This window comes from Dasypus novemcinctus, chromosome 2, assembly GCF_030445035.2.
Source record: "Dasypus novemcinctus isolate mDasNov1 chromosome 2, mDasNov1.1.hap2, whole genome shotgun sequence".
Lineage (NCBI taxonomy): Eukaryota > Metazoa > Chordata > Mammalia > Cingulata > Dasypodidae > Dasypus > Dasypus novemcinctus.
The window spans coordinates 114,636,150-114,661,912 of record NC_080674.1 but is presented as its reverse complement, the minus strand read 5'-3'; the positions used below and the strand labels follow the sequence as shown (position 1 = coordinate 114,661,912).

The 25,763-nt window shown below is 35.7% G+C and overlaps 1 protein-coding gene across 1 annotated transcript in view; it reads right to left on the bottom strand.

Moving 5' to 3' along the window:
- The window catches only part of MAN2A1 (mannosidase alpha class 2A member 1), a 193,798-nt gene that overhangs the window by 116,517 nt on the left and 51,518 nt on the right, over positions 1-25,763 (bottom strand). Inside the window, exons 5-6 of the mRNA XM_004484085.5 lie at positions 19,703-19,874; positions 906-1,033 (exon numbers count right to left, since the gene is read on the bottom strand). Coding sequence (XP_004484142.2) covers positions 906-1,033; positions 19,703-19,874 — 300 coding nt within the window. The remainder of the gene's footprint in view (positions 1-905; positions 1,034-19,702; positions 19,875-25,763) is intronic.

Here is a 25,763-nt window from a genome sequence, read left to right as displayed (position 1 = left end):
TCTACCCTCATGAAGAAAACTATAAAATTGTCTTGAAAGCAATGATATATTTGAGTAATTACATACCATGGTGAAAAATGCACATATTGGATATCACAAAGATTTTAATTTGTCCCAAGTTTTTATGAGCTGTACCAGGCATCTGGTTTCATCAGTCCAGCATCCTCTTCCTTCTTTTTCGTGGAAAACTGATTCACATGGTCCCCCCTCTTCTCTATAACCAGTTCCACCAAAATGAGTATGCCTTGGTGATGTCAGCTCCTATGCCTCTGGTCATAGTAACTGATTCAGAGATAAGCACCCGACCTAAGTCAAACTAATCAGGTAAGGCATGAGGGAAAAATCCTTCTCCTGCTTGCCAGACTGGGAGATCAAGCCATCTTATTCATCACGTGGAGAGAGCATGGATAAAGACTAAAGCCAAGCACATCATGTAAAGAAAAGAGCAAAAATACACGATTTGAGTCACCTGGATCCAGACCTGACTGAAGCTACCACATCCCTGAAATTTCCAGCAGCATAACTACTTTTTTTTGGCTTATGCTAGTAAATTTAAGTTTCTGACCTTTATGATCAAGAATCCTAACTAATATATACGATAAAATTCCACTGTGAAATTTTTGGAACTTAAAAAATTATTCTAAATTAGTTAATATAAAAAATTAGTAGATAAAATAATAGATGAGACAAGGTAGACGGCCCTACAAGTGAACATAATATATCTACATAACTGAGTTCATGATCAAATAAACATAAATTAATGGGAAAGAGATAAATTATTTGAAAATAACCAGTACTGAGAAAATCAGTTATTTGAAAAAATAAAATAGAGCCTCACCTGACATTCACCAAAATTAATTGCCCAAAATAAACCCAAATGAAGAGGAAAGAAACCAAATACATACCTAAATTTTTTTCCAGCCACTGATGTCCTTCAATTAGTTGGTCAATTAAGGCAAAATAATGTGAACCAGCTTCATCAGGCATAACCCAGCCACCTGTCACAATTTCAAATTGACCATTTTCTAGTAAACTAGGGAGAAAGTAAGATTTTACATTAGCAAACATAAGAAAAGTTCAAACAAAAAACTAAAGCAGCATAAACTTTTAGAGATAACCTTTAATATAACCGGTATTTTTACTCATTGTTAAAAAACATATATTTAAAACCAGTGAATGAACTTCAACTGGGGCCCCAGTGATGAAGCACCCTGAGCAGAGAGTGACCCCTCCTTCTCAAGGCAAAGCCATGCAGCAGGTCACTTTGGAGGGTTTTTTTCCACACAAGGGCATAATGTCCCATATAGCCTCAAAGATTCTTGATGTCAGAAGCACACGATTCATTTCGTATTCTTGCAGAGCATCTAGCAAAGCGCTTTACTCAGAGTATATGCTTGATGAGTGTTTACTGGAGGGCCGTCACTTTAACCTAGCTATTTGTTTAAATACACCTATATAGAAGAATCAATATTTACCATAGTCTTTGGGATACTAGTAAGTTAATTATGCCAACAAACTACCAAAAAATAACAATAAAGTTAAAGCTGGTAAAAATAAAGTTAAAGTTGGTAAAATACCAAATGCCTCTGGGAATACAGATAACACTAGAAAGCACCTTGCTACAGAATTCAGTGAAAATGCAGGCTATACAGGTTATTTCTCCTTGTGAAAAACCTCCATACATTATCATTATCTGTCCACTGGGGACTCCTTTGCCATAATACAAGGTAACTAGGTCCTATACCCTAATAAAATTGAATTATTACAAGAAGATACCTAGCCCCAAGAAGGCCAAAAAAAAAAAATTATAAACTATTAAAAATGTGAAAATGTGCCTTAGGAAGTATAAAAGTCAAGAATTTAAGCAAATATCTTACGTATCACAGATTAGTGTCAGTTTCCAACAAGATAGTTTGGGCAAGGGTATAAAATATCAAAAAGAAAAGAACCAGCTTTATGAGGTTATATATCACCGAATGCTTGTAGCTATTAAGTGCCCATCTGAGTTTAGCCGAAGCAGACCCGAAACACAAAGGATAAGTATTTCCCAAAGATGAGAACAAGCCATAACATTAACATCTGACTTATTCAAACATATGCATGCTCATATAACCAATGATAGAATTGATAAGACACAATTTCTAATTATCAAAACAAAATTCCATGTATAAAATAAAAAAGAAATTATATTAAATGTATTGCCATTGGGCTCTTCAACTAATATAATTTCACATGGAAAACATGACACACTAAAGAATCTAAAGATGCCCAGATTTCTAGTCAAATCTCAGATTCCCACAGGCCCAAATCAAGAACCTAAAGTAATGAAGCTGGAAATTTCTTAAAAAGGAATTTCTACTTGAGCACAACTGCCATGGGTATTTGCTTACAGGAAGTTCTTTTTCTTATCCTTCTAGAGATAGCCTGATTTAGATACACTCCAGAGGTCATGGAGGAGACTCACTCCTTTCAAAAAGTTCAGAAAAAAATTAGTCAAAAACAAATTATCTGCTGCTCTTGAACAGAAATGGGAACTATAGATCAAGAAGTCTGAAAAATCAAGGGAAATATTCCAATGATGGAATTTTTCTGTTTTTCATCTACATCAATCAGTTTTATTTTGCTACAGAATTCTTATTCCTTACCCTGAAAGGTCTCCAAGAAACAACTAAGCAAGAAAAGAATCATACTTTATATATAGCAGCTAATTTTCTCAACCCTATCTGTGAATATTATATCCCCTCCACATGTCTGAGATGCTACTTTGATCATATACTAAATTCATATTTATACACAAGGTTACTTTAAAGACTACCCTATTAGTTTTGGAGAGACATGAAAAGGCCCCTACTCATTAAAATGTTTTTCAGCTTTCTCTTACCTATTTTCTACTCTCCTATTATCCCAGCTTGGCTGGTCCCAATGCCTTCATATCTCAAATCAAACATAATCCACCCAGAGAAGATTCCCTGGCAACACAACCTAAATCAATACCCCCACACTCTACTCCCAAACTCTTATCACATCATAGAATTTATCACGATCCAAAATTACCCTCTTCATTTCCATGTTCCCTCTCTTCCTCCTCCCTTCCACCCACTATTAAAATGTAAGTTCCAGGAAAGTAGAGACTGGGACACACGGTTCAGTTTTACAGGCCTACCATTGAGAAGCTTGTTTGGTATGTAATGGACATGCAAATATTTGCTAAATATTTACTAAATTAATGAAGAATGGATGAAAGAGACTCTCAGTTGAAAATTAGTATTTATATAAATTTTTTTTATTAGATGAAACTCACAGACATGTGCAAAATAAATTGGATAGGGAAGCATCAGTTACGAGTTTCAATAAGGTGATATGAGTTTTCTATGAGGTGATATGATACAGAATATGATAGTGGTATAAAATATGGAGGAATAAGAGAAAGGAGACATTACATGAAGAAGTTAAGTATCAGTGAGAATTAGGAAGTGACTAGAGTATGAAAGAAATGGTTGAAATAAAGATGATTTGGGGTTTTAATTACTACTACAGTGGCAGGATTATAATACATGGACAGTGGAGATGGGAAGGGAAGCCACTTTGCAGTAATATTTAAGGACTTGGATTGGGTTATTTGACGATATGGCAGTGGGACTTCCAAAAGGAGTCAACTGAAAAAGGAAAATAAGTTTAGGAGAAAAGGAAAATATAAAAAAAATAAGTTTAGTGCGACCAAAACACAGAGGAAATAGAGAAGGATGAGAAATCTAAAGAAAACAATCAAAAGGAGAGTCAAGGAACAAAAAGGTAAATATAAAGGAAATAGAAGTAATGAGAAAAAGAACAAATTTGTGAATATTGCCTAAAACATTCTATGAAAGAGGGCAACCTGTTCTTCCAGTTTGGCAAAAGGTATTAAAATGCTGCCACTACTGAAATAGTATGTGTAACTTCATAGAAATAGTGTGTTAGAATAGAAAATTAAGAAATATTTTTTTAAAATTTATGGTAGTAAAATAGCCATCAAATTACTGGGGGGAAATGGATTATCAAAGTTTTTTAAAGCTTCAATCAGATGATTTAAAATGAGTTTGTAAGAAAGCCAAGAAATCCAAGGGTGTCATATTTTGAAATAGCATACTAATATAGACTTTTAAGAAAAAGTGCTTGACTAAGTCACAACAGGCCTAAATGATATCATAATAGCAGGCCCGAAAGAGCATAGTTTAAGGCATTTTTTAGCCTAGTTGCTCTAATTGGGGAGAACAAGCTACCCAATGGAAGAAAACAAAGTCATTTAAAATAGGAAGTAACAGCCTAAGGAGGTAATAAGAACTGGACATCTGACAGTACAATCAAGCTTGGTAAGTGCTATTTCATTGAACTGCCTGTTTTTCCTAGTCCATCACTCTTAAAACTATACATAAAAATGGCAAAAAACATGGAGCAGAAGTAGCTCAATGGTTGAGCGCATGCTTCACATGTACAAGGGACCAGGTTCAATCTTCGGTATCTTCTACCAAAAAAAGGCATAAACCAGAAGACTCTTAGAGGCAGGCAGGTTTGGCTTGAGTAAAATACTTTGTTAGGCAAAAACACTTGGCACATGACCAATTCAAAAACAACAACAAAAAAATTCAGAAATTGCAGAAGTGTACAAGTTTGCCATGTTTATCTCTTTATTCTAGAGCATATGTGATGGACACCTAAGTATCTGATACATGAGAGAAAAAGAGAAATGGCTGAAAAACCACGAGGAAAACAGATGACCTAATTATTGAGATACGTAGCAAAAACCACCATCATTTAGTGATTGGTGATCATTGAAACAGGACAATCTTACAGAAACAATATTCCAGGAAATAGTCAGAAAAATAATTATAAGCATTAACAGAAAAGCTATGTTAGCCTTCAAAAAAGGTGCCATGCTTAAACTGTTATGGTTAGTGAAAGACGAAAAACAAAAATAAAACAAGGGATGGGAAATATCTTGTATCTACAGAAAAATTTTCTTAGAATACAGGCAATTCCAATTATTTCTATTGATTTAGCGTCCCACAAGCATCAACTGGGTTCTTTCTCTTTGATAGGCATAGAAATACAAAATTTAAAAGATAGGCTCACGTCATGAGGTCTACTGCTTAAATTTCTACTAAGAGACTCTGGTTTCTGGCAAACATTTTTACACGTACACCTGTTTTTTTTCTATTAATAATAATCTTAATATTTAGAGACATGCACAGGTCGTGGAGGCCTAGAAGGAACCCACTTATAAAAGACACAGGGAAACTGAGGAAAACAGGAGAGTATATGCAGCAAATTCAGAAACTAGGAAGTCATTAATTTTCAAAATTAATACAGCTCCTGTTTCACCTTTGAAATGGTGAGTCGATATGTAACTACATAACTTCTGGTAAAAGACATTAACATACTTTCTTGTTTTTTACTATTTCATTATTGGGGAATCTGGAATAAAAACTAAGAAAATAACTGATCCAATTAAGCTGAACCTATCTGTCACAGCTCACTTTGCTTAAGAAGCAGAATTTATACCTAAAAATTTACTGCAAAGCAGAAAAAGCTACGAATCATTTTATCTGGGTGTTACTTTTTCCTTATGTTGAATCATAACACATTTAGAATCTGGTCACATACAGGAGGACACACTTAAAGAGTTTTTTTCCCTAATAGGGAAATCGTTAAGACAACGTGGTAGCAAACAATAGATCATTTAGTAATCGTCAAAGAATCCCAAATTAATTTCACATGAGAAAACAAGGTGACTTTGTAATCACACATCTGGGAAAGTATGAAAAAAACAGATGATGTGCATTTAAAAATTAAATGGAAAACTCAAAATGATGAAGCTCCCAATGAATCCATTTAGAACCTAAAGACATTTGCCTATCAGATCATTTGTTTCATATTCCTTTTATGGGGAGTATCTCCAGTGAATATAAAAATAAGAATTTTTAAAACACTCAATTGGGGAAAATCATCAAATTCTTTTGAATATTGTTGTCTGACTAAAGATTTAGTACATATGAGACAGATGCCAAGTAGTCATCTCTGATAATTTTTCCTCACATTGTTCCATTCCATCCATGCCAACCTTCCTTCTAGTCACTATCTATACTCTCTCTGTGCCTGGAATGTTTTTCCTCCCAATATTTGTCTTGCAGACTTTTACTGATCCACCAGGAGCCTTCCCTGGCCACCCCATCTCACCCAAACCCAATCTCAATTATGTTACCTTTCATAAAATCCAAAACTTTTCTTCCTAGTATTTATCAAAAAATTTAATTACACATTTGCTGTTTGGGACTAGTTACATAAATTAAGGCCCATCATAAAGTAGACTTTTATGAAGTCTTTAAAAATAAAGGGAAGAAGAGGATGTAGCTCAAGTAGTTGAGGGCTTGCTTCCCATGTTCAAGGTCCCAGGTTCGATCCCAGTACCTCCTAAAAACAAAACTAACAAGAACCAACTCTCCTTGGGGCACAAATGTAGCTCAGTTGGTGAGCACCTGCTCCCAGGTACAAGGTCCTGGGTTCAAACCCCAATACCACCTATAAATAAACAGGCTCCTCTCTACTGAAAGGTTCTCTAATATATATAAGGTTAAAAGGATGGTAGAGAACAATGTGCATGGCATGCTATCATTTTTATAATACATATGTGTACATGTATATGCATGTATAGACATATGCATATCTCTTCTTGTATATCTATAAAATATCTCTAGAAAAATAAATAGAACCTGGTCAGAGTAGATGATTTCTGTGAAGAAAACTAGGCAAGAAGACTCCTACCCAAGGAGACAGGAGTGACTGAATACCTTACCTTTCCCTGTGCACCCTTTATATACTTGGGGATATATTAAAATATAAATTAAATGAAAAAACAATTTTCTAAACTTCTAATCTATATCCTGATTTCTCCTAAGTATTAGAAACTAACAAAACCACAGACCAAAAATTATTAATTTTATTTAAGAATAGTTCTCATAGTAGATGATTCAATTAATATTTTCCTCAAACTTTTAATAAGCAGGAAAGATACTTTAATTTAAATATTTCATTGTATTGGAAACATTACTTCACTTCCTGTTATTTTTCCAGAATATATTTTTCCAGAAAATAGGCAAGAGATTAAAGAATAAAATAACTGACTCTTAATACCTTACTGTATATGCACAAGGGGTTACGGTAGTCCTAGTTTTTAACCAACCTTATTTCGAGCAATACTTTATCATGAATACTTTTCTATGTCATCCAAGTTTAGGACTTTCTTGTAGTTTTGTTTTTTTTTTTTTAGTTTTTTAAAACTGAGATATAGCTAACATACAATAAAATACACATATCATTACTGTTCCATTTGATGAGTTGTGACAACTGTTTATACCTACAATTACTACCAAAAAATAAGATATAGAATAAACTCATCAACTCAGAGTTTCCTTATACCCCTTACTAATCAATTCTCACTCTCCTACACCAAAAAAGAAAATACTCTGACATTCTAATTTCTTTGACAATATAGCCATTTAGACTATTCTTTAGACTTCAAAAAAGAGAATCATACAATGATTACTTCTTTTGCTTAACATGTTTTTTGAGATTGAGCCATGTATATTTCAGTAGTTCATTATTTTTTTATTGCTGAATATTCCATTGTGTGAATATGCCATAATATGAAATCCATTTTCTTGGTGATGGATTATTTCTAGTTTGAAAAAATTATGAAAAGGCTGCTATGAAAATGTGTGTTCAAGTCTGTAAGCTTGTTTTCATTTCTCTTGGGTAAATTCCAAAGAGTAGAAATGATGAGTCACATGGTATAGGCTTAACTTTTGAAAATTCTTGGATAATTTTTCAGAGTGTTATTGCACCACTTTACATTCCCACCAGCAATATATGAGCGTTTCAGTTGCTGCACATCCTCACCAATATTTGGTGCTGCCAATCTTTTGATTTTAGCCATGCTAAAGGGTTTGAGTGGTTTCCATTTACCTCCCTCTAATGACCATGCATTATTTGGCCCCTGCACATGTAATCTCCTCCCACTGTGGCACTCATAATAACCTTTCAGGGGTTTCAGTATGCCACGGTTCTAGCTAATCCCCAGCCCATAACCTTCTCATAACATGGAATACCTTCCCCATTCTCTGCCACTTCCCTTTTTATCTGGCTAATTCTAGTCACCTTTCAGATTTCAGCATAAATGCCACTTGCTTCAGGAAACCTCCCAAGACCTCCACTTTTTCTCACAAAAAAAACCACATTATTGTAATATTTGTTTAATTACAGGCCTTTCCTGTTCTGCCCTGAGGGCAGGAACCAGGTCAGTCTTGCTTACCTTCTGTATCCCTGTAGCATAGTAAATATCTTTTCAGTGAATGAAGGCATAAATAAGGGAAGGCTTTTGAGATGAGATATTTCACTGAAGTTTTGAATATGAGTAGGGTTGAGATTATCCAGGGATAACAAAAGGGAAAAAAAGCTAAGCTGAATACATGGGCAAATTCTTAAGAAGCATGAAACCGCATGTGCCTGAGGATATTCAAAAGGTTCTATATGGCTAAGAGTAGAGAGTGAAGCAGAAAGTGACTGGAAATGCGCGTGTAAGAACGAATCAGTGAGAAAAGGCCAGCATGTGCCAGGCAAAGGAGACTGGTCTTTAGGTTGACAATAAAGTATCACAGAAACATTTTAAAGCAAAGAGCAACATGTCAGACTTACATATCCAGAAACATACTTCTGATGGTGAAAAGGAGGACACCTTGGAAGGGGCAGAATTGGAAACAGGTAACCCAGCTGGAGATTTTCACAATGCAAACAAGACAAACAGGGATAGAGATAAGTGTTCAGATTCCAGAGATACTAAAGCAGAATTGACAAGGTTTATTGACAACGATGTGGGATGAACAGAAGACTGAAAGGCAGGGTACCACAGTGGCTAAGAAGCACTGGTGCCGGGGCAAGACTGTCTCTGGTACTGACCCCAACTTACTAGTGACCTTTGGCAGCTTCCTTAACACCTCTGACTCAGTTTCCTCAAGAAACAGGAAAAGGATAATAAACATTAATAAAATTAATCCTTTAACAATAAAGGTTCTTAACTCAGGAATATGGGAAGATTGACAGAATAAATACTTACAGAACATGTTTGGCACATCATATGTACTCAATAAGTATTAGTTGTTACCTTTACCATTAACTAGAGAAGAAGAAAGAAGTCTGGATCAGAGCTTTAGATCGGCAAGTAGCCCAAATGCCTAATAATTAAAACAGCAGTATGGAGAAGCAGGTAAGTGAAGCAAGGAACATACCCTCACACTAGAGAATCAGGACATTTAGGAATGATCAAAGGAGGACATCAGAAGAGGCAATGAGAAAGAAATGCTCAGCAATGCAGGAACAACGCTAGGAGAAAGACCTCAGGGTGGTGGAAGTCAAAAGAGGAAAGGATTTCAAGAAAAATCGAATGGTCAGTGTCAATGCTGCAAAGAAACCCTCTCTGAGGACTGAGAAAGTATCCAATGGACAGAGCAGCTGAGAAGTCCCTGATGTAAAAAGACAGTAGCTGAAGTGAACAAGAGGTGGAAGCAAAGTAGAACCGCCTTGCTCAAGATGAACTGGGATGGGGTAGGGGGATACATACCTTTCTAGTACAAATGTACAATGCTGTCTGACTATTAGAACTAAAGTTATTTTAGACACTGTTGCATTGCATTGATTTACTTGATGAAATAATTATCTTTAGACTCTAAACTCACTCCAAATCTACAGTTTACTCTAAATATCACAAGACATACTGTAACTTCTCATTGCTCTGTAAATTTTATACCAGACTTGGGTGAAATGTCATAAAACTTGACCTGCAAAATGTATAATAAATTAGCCTATAGAAGAACTTTAAAGGCATGTTTTTCTAGGGAAACCCAAAATAAGTTTGGATTCTTATTATATTTTACTAAAGTAACCTCAAATAGTTCCAGCTCCCATTAGGAAAGGTGAGCAAGAAGAGGGTAAATGTTCACTAAAATATAAACCTAGAGAAAAAGACGTAAGAGGGTAGTAGGAAGATTAGATGAAGAGTTTGCATTCTTGGAAAAGCAATGAAATCCACAACGTGGTAGACACAATATCTACTACGTAACAGTAGAGTCCTCCCAGCACACACGTGGAACTTAATTTCAAATCTAAGAAGTCTGCACTGAGAACTTAGTCAAGACTTTGGTGACCGTGCAAACCACTCTAGATTCTAACAATTCTGTGGGTTTCTCCATTGAGCACAGGTCCAATTCCAAAAGCAGATGCAATGTAAATACTGTTCCAATGTCTCAGAGCCCAGAGAGGAACAATGAATATGTAATATGCTGGGTAGTCAAAGAAAATGTTAAGACTAATGTTTCAGCTGCTTGACTCTGAATAAGGGCTGACACCTTGATGTACTATAAACATCATGCAATCATGCAGTTATTTAATTACATTTAGCCACACACAAAAAAATCTAAAAACAAAAGCTAAAAAAGTAAAAGGGATGTTAACATACCATTTATTTTCCAAATAAAACAGGCATAGCAGAAAATGTGCTGATTTTGTAATGGAAGACAGTTTCTTTTAAATCCACTGGATATGTGTTAAAAGAAGGTACGACAACTGTCATTGATTAAATTACTTCAAATTACAAAAAAGAAAGCTGAATAATGCTGCCACACTGGGAGAGAATCAAATAAGTCATTGCTAGAATAGATTATAGGGATCATCTGAGTTATGTTTCTGCTAAGTTTCCACAATCAATTCATATTCTTCAGGAACAGTGAAAACTTACATGGAACTCTACTGGAATTAACAGGTTTGGCTCTGCAACAGCTAGCTTACAACTTTGGGTACAGACATTTAATCCATAGACTTGTCTTCGAAAAGGGAAAAATAAGCCATTGTATAAGCATTACACTAGTAGTTAAAAGAAAAAAACTTCTATCAGTCATGTCATTTAGTACAAGCTCAGAATTTTAAATAATGGGAGCAAACCTAAATATCTATTAGTATTTCACAAAAACATATTATTGGGACAAAGAAAGCTAAGAACATATGCTCAAGTGAGTGGAGGGGAAAATGCTATTACCCTGGTTCCACAGAGAAATAAATAAGAGTGAACTGCCATAGCTAAAAGGTGAAGAATTTTAGCAAAGCTTGACCAGAAACAAAACTCATTTGCCCTAATGCAGCTATAAAACATTTTTCTTTAAGCTAAATAATATCATTACGAGCACAGGCCAACATTCCAGGATATTTGCAATGCCAAAAGAGCAGCTCCCAAAAGGAATCTGAATAATATGATAAAGCCTTAGATTCCAATTTGTATTCCATCCCCCTCCACATCTTACCATCCTCTATCCATACCTGTAACTTGTGTTGAATCACATAAAACTGCCATTTTTGTACCTCAAAAGTGGTCTAATAGAGGCAATTTCACATGGTTCACTCTAAATGGCCAACAGAACAGGAAAAAAAAAAAACAGAGAAAAACGCCATAAAATCTGACCTGTAAAATATATAATAAGCCAGGTACAATCAGGAAAAGGGAGCCATCACATGCCATAAATTTGGTGGCATTTCTGATAGATAAAAGGTGCAGGTGAAACTAAAAGAATTCAACATGTATTAATTTGTACTCTCCTACATGAAAAATCAACAAGGAGTCCCAAGTCATAAATAGAAATGATTCTAAGAGAATCTGGTTAACAGCCCCAAATTCACTGGGCCAAGGGCTGAGGCAGGCTAAATCTTAGAATACACTCATCACTGCCTTCATTCTTTACTGTCATGGCACTAAGTGAGCCCCACTCTATAGAAGCCCAGATACTTTGACTGCTGCAGAGGGCAGCTTCCAGATGCAAGCAAACTGAAAAGGGAGCCAAGCAGTAGAAGCAAATCCAGTTTCTTCCCGAGGTACAGGACTCAGCCCTACATTCAGCGAAGCAGCACCCTGAGACAGTTACATCTCCTACCCAGCTTACAGGTCACACAGAAAGCAAGCTAGGTGCAGAAAGCCAGTCCCAGGCTCAGCACCTTCCCCAAACAGAGAAGGAACTTCATAGAGCATGTATTCCCTCTCTAGATCTTTCCACAGCCCAGTGCCTCTCTTCCCCTCAGCCAGTAATACTTAAAACCTGGGCACCTTCCCCAGCGCTGGGTCTCCAATGCTGAGGTAATTGTCTAGGATTCAGCAAGGGATTTGAGAAGAAATGAATCAGCTAGCTCTTTGATTGCAAGCAAAAAAACTGACTATGGAGAGGAAATGTATTGGAGACCATCCAGGGCACGAAGAATTGAGGGCAGGCTGAAAGTCCAGGTTTACTAAAATACTGGAAGGAACGGAGGGGCAGGCTGCACAAGGACCAAATTTCAGGACAGGAACAGTCGAGATACACATGGGCTGAGAGGAATGGCCTGCAACCTCCCCATCGTGTCTGCTTCCCTTCTTCCGTCTGTCTGCCCTTGCTTCATTCTCTCAAGATTCAGTGCCCTGGGAAATAAGGTATTGCTTAGCAGAGCTCAGGTCACAGACCTGTCTGACCTAGGGCAGCAAGAAAATGATCTGACTTCTGTGGATGAAATATCATTTCCCAAAAGGAAATCAGGAGGAATGGATTCTGGGCAGCCAGTATTAACTAATATCTACTGCAAAAGAAACTGTAAGTATTTGATTATAATAGGAAGAAATTCAAGGCATGTTATGCCCTCACAAATTCCAGATGTGACTACAGGTCTTGCTCAAGAATGAATTAAAAGGGGATAATACTTGAATTGATGGGCAACAAATAAAGAACACAAAATTAAAAGGTATCAAAAAACAGTTAAAACCAGCATTCAAAGTCATAAAAGAATAGATTTAATACTAAAGAAAAATGAATTGAAGGAGGATAGCTTCCTTGAGTAAAATCTCCCCAAATGCAATAAAATAACAAAGAAATTAAAGATGAAGCACATGCAAAAGAGAGGCTAGAAACTCAATAACCAGATAATCTGAATTGAAAAATAAAGTAAATGTGTAATCAATTACTAGTAGCAGAACACATAAGCTGAAGAAACATTTGAATCAATAGATGAAACATTTCAAGAAACGTGTAATATCTAGATACATAGTTTGGTGACATTTTAGATTTCCACGGATAAAGTAGAAAAAAATTCTAAAAGCACCTGGACAGAGGGAAAAAAAAAAAAAGGTTATGAAGCATAACATAAGGAAGCTTTTTAGAGACAGAAAACAAAACATAATTTTCCCATTTAAAGATATTCTCAGGATAACTTCAGAACTAAAAACTAAATACAGTGTCCAAAAGACATACTCAAAGTGGCAAGTAAAAGTTAAAATACTAAAAGCAAGATTTACTGAGAACCTAACATCTGCCATTCACTGTGCTAGGCACTTTTAATGCATTAATTCAAATTAAACAGGCTTAATACTAATTGTCGTTTGACGAAGAAACCGAGGCACTGAGAGGTTAAGTATCTTACCAAAAGTCACGCATTAAACAGAGGAGCCTGGTCCAGTGCCCAATCTTTTAAACTAACACTGTAATTTGACTGTACTTCAAAAATGGAAGCACAGATCAAGTATATCCAAATAAAAGGACATCAACGAAACAGTGGTGTGATAATTAATCTTAGTAAAAAGAGAAAACATGGTAATTTGTCAACAACGAAAAATACAGTTTACAATGAAGAAAAAGAAATACACAGGTTGGGAATGTCCAGACCCTAGCTGTCCCTGCCCCACAGCAAGTATCCAGTAAGTACCTGCTGAATGAATAAATGAATGAATGAATGAATGAACAAATGAAAAAACAAAAATCAACCCTATCAGCCGTGAACTGCTTACACCTAGATTATTAATTGAGAGAGAGAGACGATCTTTTTCGGCTTCTATTCTTTTGAGGTCTCAGAGCAATTATAATAATACCCTAAACAATACCAGGACCGTGTTTGAAGATCTCACCACATCCACCCCATCTGGTATTCAACTTTCCTTCAGATTTCACATAGCCTCCCTCCACCTCCTCACAATAACTGGCAAGCCAGATCCTTTTCAAAGTCCACTTCTACAAACAAAAGTCTAGTCTTCCTCAAAGTAAATTGGCATATGTAGTATTTATGTATTTTTAAAACATTTAATGTGTATAAAACTTGTGCAATCATGTTTATTAGGTTCCTTTCTTCTTTTTCAATGTATCGCTAATGAAGTTTTTGAGTGTTGTGCACTAAACCCATTTTTCCCCATAAACCCTGTGATTCTGATGGTACAATTTTACACAGCTTGGTTATTTTTTTTTTTTTAAGATTTATTTTTATTTATTTAATTCCCCTCCCCTCCCCCGGTTGTCTGTTTTCTGTGCCTTTTTGCTGCGTCTTGTTTCTTTGTCCGCTTCTGTTGTTAGCAGCCTTCTGTTGTTAGCAGAGGCACGGGAAGTGTGGGCGGCGCCATTCCTCGGCAGGCTGCTCCCTCCTTCGCGCTGGGCGGCTCTCCTTATGGGTGCACTCCTTGCGCGTGGGGCTCCCCTACGCGGGGGACACCCCTGCGTGGCAGGGCACTCCTTGCGCGCATCAGCACTGCGCATGGGCCAGCTCCACACGGGTCAAGGAGGCCCGGGGCTTGAACCGCGGGCCTCCCATGTGGTAGACGGACGCCCTAACCACTGGGCCAAAGTCCGTTTCCCCAGCTTGGGTTATTTTTAGGAACACCTTCATTGCATTACAGCAGAACTGACTGTACACATATTAAAATAGACACTGGGGGAAACGGACTTTGGCCCAGTGGTTAGGGCGTCCGTCTACCACATGGGAGGCCCGCGGTTCAAGCCCCGGGCCTCCTTGACCCGTGTGGAGCTGGCCCATGCGCAGTGCTGATGCGCGCAAGGAGTGCCCTGCCACGCAGGGGTGTCCCCCGCGTAGGGGAGCCCCACGCGCAAGGAGTGCACCCATAAGGAGAGCCGCCCAGCGCGAAGGAGGGAGCAGCCTGCCGAGGAATGGCGCCGCCCACACTTCCCGTGCCTCTGCTAACAACAGAAGGCTGCTAACAACAGAAGCGGACAAAGAAACAAGACGCAGCAAAAAGGCACAGAAAACAGACAACCGGGGGAGGGGAGGGGAATTAAATAAATAAAAATAAATCTTTAAAAAATAAATAAATAAATAAAATAAAATAAAATAGACACTGAAAAAAAGGTCATTGTGAAATATTGAATTTGCAGATCTCCATCAAACTCTACATCCTACAAACACCCTTTCAAGTGCCAATAGAGGGTTCACTGACACTGAGCACATATTAAATCACAAAAAGAGCATCTTAAGAACAAAAATTGGATGGTCCATAATATCTAAAGTGTAACAGGGAAAAAAATAGCACTTGGAAACTGAAAGTAATTCTAATGAACTCAAGTCAATATTATTCAGCCATAAAAAGAAATGAAGTTCTGATACATGATACAACATGTGTGAACCATGAAGTTATACATTGTGTGAAACAAGACAGACATAAAAGAACAAAGAAAGTATGATCTCACTGGCATGCAATAATTAGAATAAAAAACTCACCGAGTCAGAATCTAGAATACAGGTTACCAGGGAACAGGGCAGGGGTAGAGAATAGGGAGTTAAGGCTTAAAAGGTACAGAGTTTCTACTTGAGATGATGGACAATTTTAGGTTACTGGATGGTGGTGACGGAAGCACAACACTGTGAATGTAATTAACAGCACTAAACATGTATTTGACTATGGTTAAAAGGGGAAATTTTAGATTATATATATGATATGAGAATAAAAAATTTTTTAAAAATCTGTGAAACTGTACAACACAGTGCACCCTTAGTTAAACCATGGACTATAGTTAATAGCACAATTATGAATGTGCTTTCATCAATTGTAACAAATGTGCACCACCAATGGAAGGTGTTAAGAATAGGGTGGTATATGGGAATCCTGTATTTTATGCATGATTGTTCTGTAAACCCAGTATATCTAATTTTTTTTTAAGTTAAGATTTCATTTTGTTTTCTAATTTTCTGGTCACAGAATTCCTTAGCTTCATAGAGATTACAAGTATTTGCCCAGTTTTATTTTGAGAGTCACCAAAATGCATGATAAAAATTGAGGTGTACAAGTTCCCTCACACTGAATGATTTCTCTCAGTCTCTTTCTTGTGTAGAAACCTTTCTTTTAAGTGGGCTAAACTTACGCTCTGTAGTTCTTTTGGTTATTTTTGTTTTTAGATATTTCCTTAAAGACCAATCAAGTAGTCAACAATCCTTTTATCTTTTCTAATGATTAGACTGGCCTCAGATTAGCTTCTCTTTTTTTTTAACCCAAAATGATCTCACCGTTTAAAGTTTTGGAACAATTTGGGCAGAGGTAAATACCACAGCCTCACCCTGCTTTTTTACAAGTCTTCCCTCCTGCTGGTCACACAAAATTTTTATATAAGCTAACTATCTATAAAAAACAAAAAAGAAAAAGGAAACGGTAAGTACAGTTACTGAATTTTTAGGGAAGAAAGCAATAATGAAAATACTACACATAAAAACTTGAAAGCCAGAGTAGTACTAAAAGCAAGCATGCAGATACAAATATGTTCCTTATTAAGCCAATCTAATCAAGATGAAGAAAAAAGCTCAGATTCTCAAAATAAGCAGTATATTTCTACTCAGAGGAATGAAAGACCTAAACAAAAACAAATATTTTAAATCTTAAAACTTAGTCAAAGAATTACCTACAAAACAAACACCAATTTCACCAGGCTATACAAGGCAGTTCTTAATTTTAAAAAGGTTGCAAACTAACAGGTAGCTAGATAAAACTGATTCACATGTGCTGATGTATTCTGTTTGGCTGTGCGTATTTTTCTAAATTAGCTGCTATTTGCGCATTCCCGCCCACCCCATTCTGCCAGTCTACCTCACTCATTTACAGCACCTTCCTGGGCTGCCCAGTTAGCATTATAAGCATCAAGGAGTAAGAAAAAAAAACAAAATTCCAACAGGTAATGAAGGAAAATCAATTCTCCCCAAATTCCCTTTAAATGTCAGGTCAATTTCCATCAAAACTCAAAGGGATTATTTTTTGGTGGAATAGAAAGAATGCAACAAATTGATTCTAAACCTCTTTTTAAAAATTAAATGAGCACTCATTAAAAATTGTTTTCAATGCAGGCAGAAACAGGAGACATGTACTGTCAGTTAAGGATATATTCCCAAGCCACCAGAACTAAATATTGGGGAAGTAATATCATACCATTTATATATGGTGTGGTAGACTAAACGAGGTACCCCAACAAAACACATGTTCTTAATCTTCATTCTTGATCCTGTGGATGTGAACCCAACTGTAAGTAGTATCTTTGAATATGTTAAGGTGAGCCAGGGTATGGACTCATCTGTGAAAAGGACTTCCTAAAATCCTATTCAAGTGTGCCATAATGAATGAGGAAGGGTCTTAATCCATAGGACTGGAAGATTTATAAAGAGAACAAATTTGGATAAAGCCAGAGAAGCCAGAAGTTAGAGAAAGATAGGAGTCCAAGGATATCATCATGGGACAGGAGGCACAGATGTAAGCCAAGGAAACCCAAGTTCTGTAGCAAACCAGCAACAGAACACTGCAGATTTTGGGGAAAGGCATGGCCTTGTAGCTGCCCAACCCATGAGCAATAAATTCCTGTTATTAACCAACTATTTGTGTGGTATCTTGTCATAGCAGCCTAGCAGACTAAGACAGTCAAACAGGAAAGTCAACAAAAAAGATAAGAAGGTCCTAAAATCAATGTGTATTTTAAAATACAATAGGGGCAGGGAACTTGACCCAATGGACAGGGCATCCGCCTACCACATGGGAGGTCCACAGTTCAAACCCCAGGCCTCCCTGACCCATGCGGAGCTGGCCCATGCGCAGTGCTGATGCACACAAGGAGTGCCCTGCCACGCAGGGGTGTCCCCCACGTAGGGAAGCCCCACGCGCAAGGAGTGTGTCCTGTAAGGAGAGCCGCCCAGCATGAAACGAAGTACAGCCTGCCCAGGAATGGCAACATACACACAGAGAGCTGACACAACAAGATGACACAACAAAAAGAAACACAGATTCCCGGTGCCGCTGATAAGGACAGAAGCGGTCACAGAAGAACACACAGCGAATGGACAGAGAGAGCAAACAATGGGGGAGGGGTGGGAAATAAATAAAAAATAAAATACAAGAAAATAAAAGATACAAGAAAGATGCACTTCAAATAATTAGAAAGAAATAGACTAACTCTTAGGGAGGCAGGACAGCACAGAATTCAAGGGAGACTCTGGAGCTGGATGACCTGGACTGGCACATCAGCACTGCATTGCACCTTCTTCCCAGTATTGTTGCCAGGATTCTCGGGATTTATAAAGTACTTAGAATAGGGACTAATACACACAGTAGTGCTGTAGGGGAGATGTTGAATAAATGAAAGAGAGAAATTCATGCGAAGACAGTTCATAACTCTTGGGTGTGGGGGGACATGGTGAACATAACCCCTAATCATCATATAAAAAACTAAATTTGGGATTTTAAAAGTACACAGTAAAAATTAAAATGAGGAAAAAGAATGATTTTTCTGCTCTCTACTTAGGCAAGATCTTTCTAAATTTGATGGTAACGGCAATATCCAAAAGAAAACAGATCAGTGGATTTGAAAAAGAATTCTGTATAATATCAAGCACTAAGAATTAAAAACCAAATAAAAACTTGAAAAAAGCAACTGAAAACTTGAAAAACATACAATTCTGTATAGTTAATAAATATTCTTAGAAATAAGAAAAAGTACACAATCAAACAAAAAATACTCAGTCTGAATGTATTTAAAAATATGCAACCTTATTAGTAACCAAAAATACAAATTAAAATATTTTTCAACCATCCATTTGGCCAAAGTTTTAGAAAATTATAATGCTGGCCAATAGACAATTAATATACTTCTATAAAAAGGTTGAAAATTCATTGAAACATTCTTTCCAGAGGTCACTTTGAAAATACGCTTCAGAAAACCTTTAAAATATTAATCCCCTTTTCATATTTAAGGCAAAGTTAGAACAAAAGAATTTCAATGGAAAAGTTTCAAATCACTTTTTCGGAGATGAACCAAACCGAAGGAAAAAGTATGTGAAGAAATATTTTCAGTTTCAGATATAAGAATAAGAATTTTCACCTTTTGAAAATTTAATATTTGTTTCTCTATACAATCCTTTTTTATTATAATAAATTTTATATAGAGAGAAGTTTTAGATTTACAGAAAAATTACACCAAAAGTATAGAAAATTCCCATATAACCCCCAAACACACCCAAACACATAGTTAAGCCTATTAAGCATCTTAGATTAGTGTGGTACAGTTAGTTGATGAACCAATACTGAAGCACTGCTACTAAGTCTATACTAAGCACTGCTACTAAGTCTGTAGTTTACATTATGGTTTATACTTTTTTATTATACAGCTTTATAATGTCATATGTCCACCATTGCAGTATCATACCGAACAATTTCACTGACCTAAAAATGCCTATGTTCCACCTATTCATCCCTTCCCCCTCCCTTCCAAATCCCTGACCAAAGTAAATTTACCATTGTTATTATCTCGTGTTAACAATCTTTAATATTACCAAATTTCAGAAAAACAGTCTTAAAACAAACCTTTTAACAGCATCCTTCTTCTGAGTATCTATTATATTCCACCACTCTGAAAGATAAGAGATCTCAGACCACATAAATTTCCTCCTTGAGTCTTCTTTCAGCTTTACGACCATGTTATTAAAAATATGCTGAGTCTTTTCTCTAAAGTAGTCATCGAAAGTCTTCACCCAACCTAAATCAAGACACAAATATACCACAAATGTCTAATTCATACATCTGATTTCAATTCAGTCACATTTCATTGCATTACCTTTGGATATCTTTAGATGTTTCGTTTCTATGAAGGCATTTTAAATTTTAGCAAATGCTTTCAGTTAAAATTCAACCTGAGTGGACACAAGACTCAAAAAGCTACTATCTAATACTGAAATACTGAAAACTCCAAAAACTTCATGAATTCATCAAATGAAAATGAGAACAATACCTAAGGCCAAAAATTCTTTATTTATATTAATACCTAACATAATTATATCACCTAATTCTATTTTCATTTATTTCTAGCTCAAGGATTTTTTAATCTTTAAAATGTGAAACCAGCTGGCGGCACTATATTCATAATAAGGGATCAAACTGTATCCTCTCAAGCCACACCTAAAATTCCCTACCCATTAAACAAGTTAAACTAAGAAAAAGAAAATCAGAAGTATAAACAATACCTCAGAGTGGGCAACAGAGCAATAAGGTAATTACACTGTTATTAATAATACTGAGAAGTAAAATTCTGCCAAAATCTAAAGAATGCAGTGTTCAATTTGCTTGGAAGCACAAAGTCACACTAATTAAACAATAAATGTGTACACATCTATGTAAAGTTTCTTCAAAAGAGAAGAAGTGTAGCTGCTACACTTGGTTCTCTGGCTTTTCCTACTACTTCTCAACTATCCGAAAATATTATCCAAAGACATTTGAAATTTGGCTATAAGATAAAAAAATGATTAAGACCACAGCACCAAACATTGTCTCCATGTGTTAACTAATAAGCAACACAATGAATGGTCAAAGCAAAAATGTGTGGAGCCACTCGCTCTACCTACTGGAGATAACTTGTTCTTACCTATAAAATCTTACAGGGAAGGGAGTATATACCCAAAAAGAACTGCTCTATTGTTTCCAAATCTCAAACTTGTGAAAGGACTAAAATATAAGGTCCACCTGGTTATTTCTTTTGTCTGTCTACAATTAAGATTCAATGTATGCTATATTATTAGCACAAAAAAAGAGAAAAATGCTAGCACAGACAATAAAACTATTTTGGCAAAGCAAATAAGAGCTGCTAAAAAAAGCACTGCAGTTATAATTACATTTATTAACTTTTGCTTTAACTCAAATCCATTCATTCATTCTACGAATATTTACTGAGCATCTACAATGTGACAAACATGAAGCAATGAGCCAAAGAATAAAGTATTTTGTATAGGGCCTTCTTCATCGAGGGCACTTTTAAGCTAGTTTGTCACCAAAGAATACTTCTTAGATAATTCAACTTTTCCATGTTTAAACAAAAAACTGGTACCTATAGAAAAACTATGATAAAATTAATACAAATTATTCCAAAATTTACTATGTTCAAAGATATCTCACAAAACAGTGGTTTGCAAGGAATCCCATCTTGCCTCACAGAGGTTTTGAATTTGAACCCTGCCCAGAGCACTGAGCCAAGATCCACATCCAGATTCCCACAGATAAGAAAATCCAACCTTCCCTTAAATGGGATGTTCTAAAGTCTGCTGGCCATGCCAACAGTCATGAGTTTAAAAATATCAAGTGCTCAGGATTGAGCCCAGAAACTAACAGCACCTGATAAATACCTGCTATAATCATTATTATCATCATCATTATCATCACCGTATCTTTAAGTGCCTTTTCCCTATCTCAAACACCAAACCAGGTAAAAAGGGAAATAAAGGTATTTCTAACACTAAATTTTGAAAAGCACAGAAATTATCTGAAGTAGTTAAATACACTGCTTCACATAAATATTACACCAAAATTTAACCCGTACAACTTTTCATAAACCACTATCTTTCTGATTGGTCTCATGTTTAATATACAATTGTAGTTTTATAGTAATTTATAAAAAGAAAGAGCCAGTTGAGTACAAAAGGGAATACTTGATTACTCTATTGTGCAAGGACAATGAAATCTAATTTATTTTTATATTAATCAATATTGAAAACTGCAAGAGGCTTTCTTTCAGTTCATTCTTCATTTATTGTGCTGTACTGTAGTGATATTAATATCTATTATAGATGAATTTTATGGAAGGTTTTTTAATTGACATCTTTGAGTTTGTATTTTGTCTCATGGAAATATGTTTGACATATTTTTTGCATGATCCTTGAATGGTGAATTAAGTGTTCAAGGCAGAATGGATTAAGCAGTCACTGTGATTTCTCTCTGAAAACTCCCCTGATAAACCATTCTTTGAAATGGTCTTAGTTTGTAACATTGTAAACTGATGAAACTAAGTAATTGTACTTATAAAAGCCTTTTACTTATCAATCTTCATAAAGACTGTTTCCTCTAAATTTGCCTTTTATGCTGGATTGTTAGAGTTTTATTATTAAATTAATTTTGGAGGCATTTTGCTTAAAAGAAAAGAGATTTCACAGTGAAAATATGAAGAAAATGCTATGAAGATAAAGAAATATTATGAAGGCCAGAAGAAAGCTTCTCAAATTAGTCATTGTCTAGATAGAGCAGAAAGGTGGTAGTTTCAAAGAGAAGAGCATATATAGAAAATTCACTAAGACATGAAGGTACGTGTCAATTGCAGGGAAAAGAAGGTTGGGTATAGCTGGATTGCAGAGTTTATGGTGAGACTACGGTGAGAAACAAAAATAAAAATAGAAGTGGGGGTCAGATCACTAAAAGCCCCCTAAATCATTCTCATTTCTTACTGAAAACTTATGAGGAAGGACATAATGTTTTCTGACGTGTGCTTTCAAGAAACACCTGTGTTAAGAGCATAAGGGACTGACTAAAAAATAAAGTAGAAACAGAGAAACAGGAAATGAGACTATTAAGGTAATTTTTTTTTTAACAGCTAAGTCTAACAGTTGAACTAGAAATAAGAGACCAGGTTGGCAAAATAAAGAAAAATTAGTAACTGATTACAGTTTCCAGGAAATGGGAGAGAAATAGTCAAATATGAGGCTGAGAATTCCCAATGACCTATAAGAATATAACTGCTGATCCCACTAAATGCTTGGTGACTTGGTGTCATCTAAATGGTTTTCTACATATATCATCCTCACTTCCATTACTCTGTTTGAGATACAGCAGTTTTTGAATCCACGTAAGATGCTGTCACTGGAAATTTTATACCATTTGCATTACAGTTAGGATAGCTGGGGTTTTGTTCATCTTGCAGCTGTGTATGTGTATAATGTCCTACTGTGACCCTTCACTGCATTGCTGTTCTACATGTCCTTTAAAAGACCTGCATACATTGATATCTGATACTTGCAATTGTGAGATCAACCTTCAAAATAATTTCTAACTCTGGGCTAAAGTTATTTACCTCCCTCATTAAGGATTCTATCTGTAAGTATCCAAAATTAGCACCAATTAAGTTCATTTCAGGCCTAAATAGTCTTCCCCAAACAGAGCCAGGTTGTCTGAAATAGTATCCCCTCTTGTGCCTCAGTTTTCTCATGCATGAAATGAGGACAATAATAATACTTTTGTCATAAAGCTAAACTGTGAGGAATAATAGAGTTAATATATGTAAGTGCCTTGAACAGTTCCACGGTGTTAGCAATTTTTCGTACTACCAGGGTATTACTAAGCTCTGAAGCACCCAGATTTGAAGGACAGACTCACCTCAGACAAAGGTAAGTGGAACATGGGGACTCAGGAGATGTTTAACGACCACCTACATCTCTCAGGCACTGCTAACGTGGACTGTCCAAGGAATGCAGTCTGCAGACAGTCCAAACCATCTGAATTTTTTTTCCTTCTAAAAAGGAACCTCAATACAACATTCTTGAGTTTTCTTAAAAGCAGAATTCTAAATAACCATGTAAATATTTAACTTTAAATGTTAAAATTTTCTTAACGATTAAGGTTGCCAGATAAAATATGGAATGCCAAGTTAATTTGAATTTCAGATAAAGAATGAATACATTTTTAGTCTAAGTATATCCCATGCAATATTTGGGACATACATATTTGCTAAATCTGACAATTCAATTAACAATTCAAAGTCCAGATAATTATGATAAATTGGCCAATGCTCATAAAGCAAGAAGAAAAGAAATAGCAATATTTGGACTGAGTAATGTATCTTAAGAGGCAGTATGGTAAATGGAAAGAACATGGGTTTGGGAATCAGGCAAACCTAAGTTTCAAGGCACCAGCCTCTGCCAATTAAATAAGTGAGTGACCTTGAACATATAACCTACTGTAGCTTCACTGCCTTCACCTGTTAGAAGGGCTTAATTTACCACTTTTCAAGTTTGCAGAAGGGACTCCATGAAGTAATAACAACTCTGGCACACACTGCAGGACAGGCAAAGAATACTAGTTCCCAGTTCATCCTCACATTACTTTAACTCCAATAACTCAAATTTCCAAGCATCACAGTCAAACCGAAGAACCCACTTTACCCTGCAGTGAATAAACAGAAGAAAGTACTCCCCCAAAAGTGTCCAGATACAAGTCTCTTCCCCTCTGGTCATCTCATTCCAAATACCAGGTTCCTTTGGCAAAAAGTATTTGAAGTCTCCAACGCTCTTCACCCACATGGGCATTACCCAAGTATGGCTGATCATACTTAATTATTTGAATAGAAAAATTTTAAAACAACTTCACACTGTGATTTTCTCACGTGTTTTTATTCTTTTTTTATGAACATATTTTGAATAAGAATATATACACAAACATTTCAAATTGTAATTTAATAATAAATACAAATCTGTTTCCTTAAGGTTACCAAAAAAAAAAGACTACAAAAGAAAATTATTTTCCAGTGTGATTCTTGGGCTTAGTTCTTCCTACTACTTTATAGTCCCACCACCACATAGGGGATTATTTTCTAATATTCATTTTACAAATTGCTTAACTAACAATAAGCTGTCCAACTTTCCATTTAATACACCTTATCTTCTCTCTACACACTCTGATTTCTTTAAAGGAAAATTAACCAATTATTTCCGCAGTTTAACTAGAAGGGAGCAAAGAATTAAGATTTTAGATACAAAGGTGCTGTAATTGTATTTTAATCAGCTTATTAAATACAGCATGAACATGTATCAATCAACTAACATTTAATTTCATGGTCTATGATTCAAAACTTTTTCAAAAGTTTAACAGTTCAAAGTTATCAGCGTTCACTAAAAATTATTTTCCAATTTTGTTTTAACTCATGTAAACCATATAAAATATTGTATGACAACTGTCACATTTATATTCTGGAAGAAGACATAAATAAGGATTTTATTAAGATACAAACATAATTTGAAATTTACCTTTTCTTGTGGGATAGTACTAAGTCAGTCAAAAGAAAAAATCTACATATATACAAATACAGCAGAATAAATTCTTTAAGTTAGGGCACTATATATAGGAATCTTTTAAAAATCAATTTTAAATATTTCTATCCACAACAGACAAAAATCCAATGATGAAACAAAATACTGAGCTAAAGCTTGTTTTAAATTGTTGCTGCAGAAAATGCAAACAAATTTCTCTAAATCTCATTTAGAAAGTAAACTGCCTAACTACACATTCATTTAGAAGTATTACACAAAGATTTCGCATTCCAGATGGAATGTATGTGCATATACTTTTCTCTTTTTTCCCCAAACTGGAAAAGTGTTTTTTTTCATAATCAGATTGATTCCATTTTGCACAGAAAAATTTAGTTTATCTAAATTCTACTTTTTTTTAGAGAAGTGATACTATGAAAATTATTAAGAAAAGTCAGTGGATTCTTGTCCTAGAATTTTGCTTTTTAGCAAAATCACTTTAGTTTTTAAAGGTCTGTTTCTGGCCATTATTTTTTCCTCAAGTGGAAAAGGGCCTGAGAGTAAGGGTCATTAGTATCCTTTATTAAGAC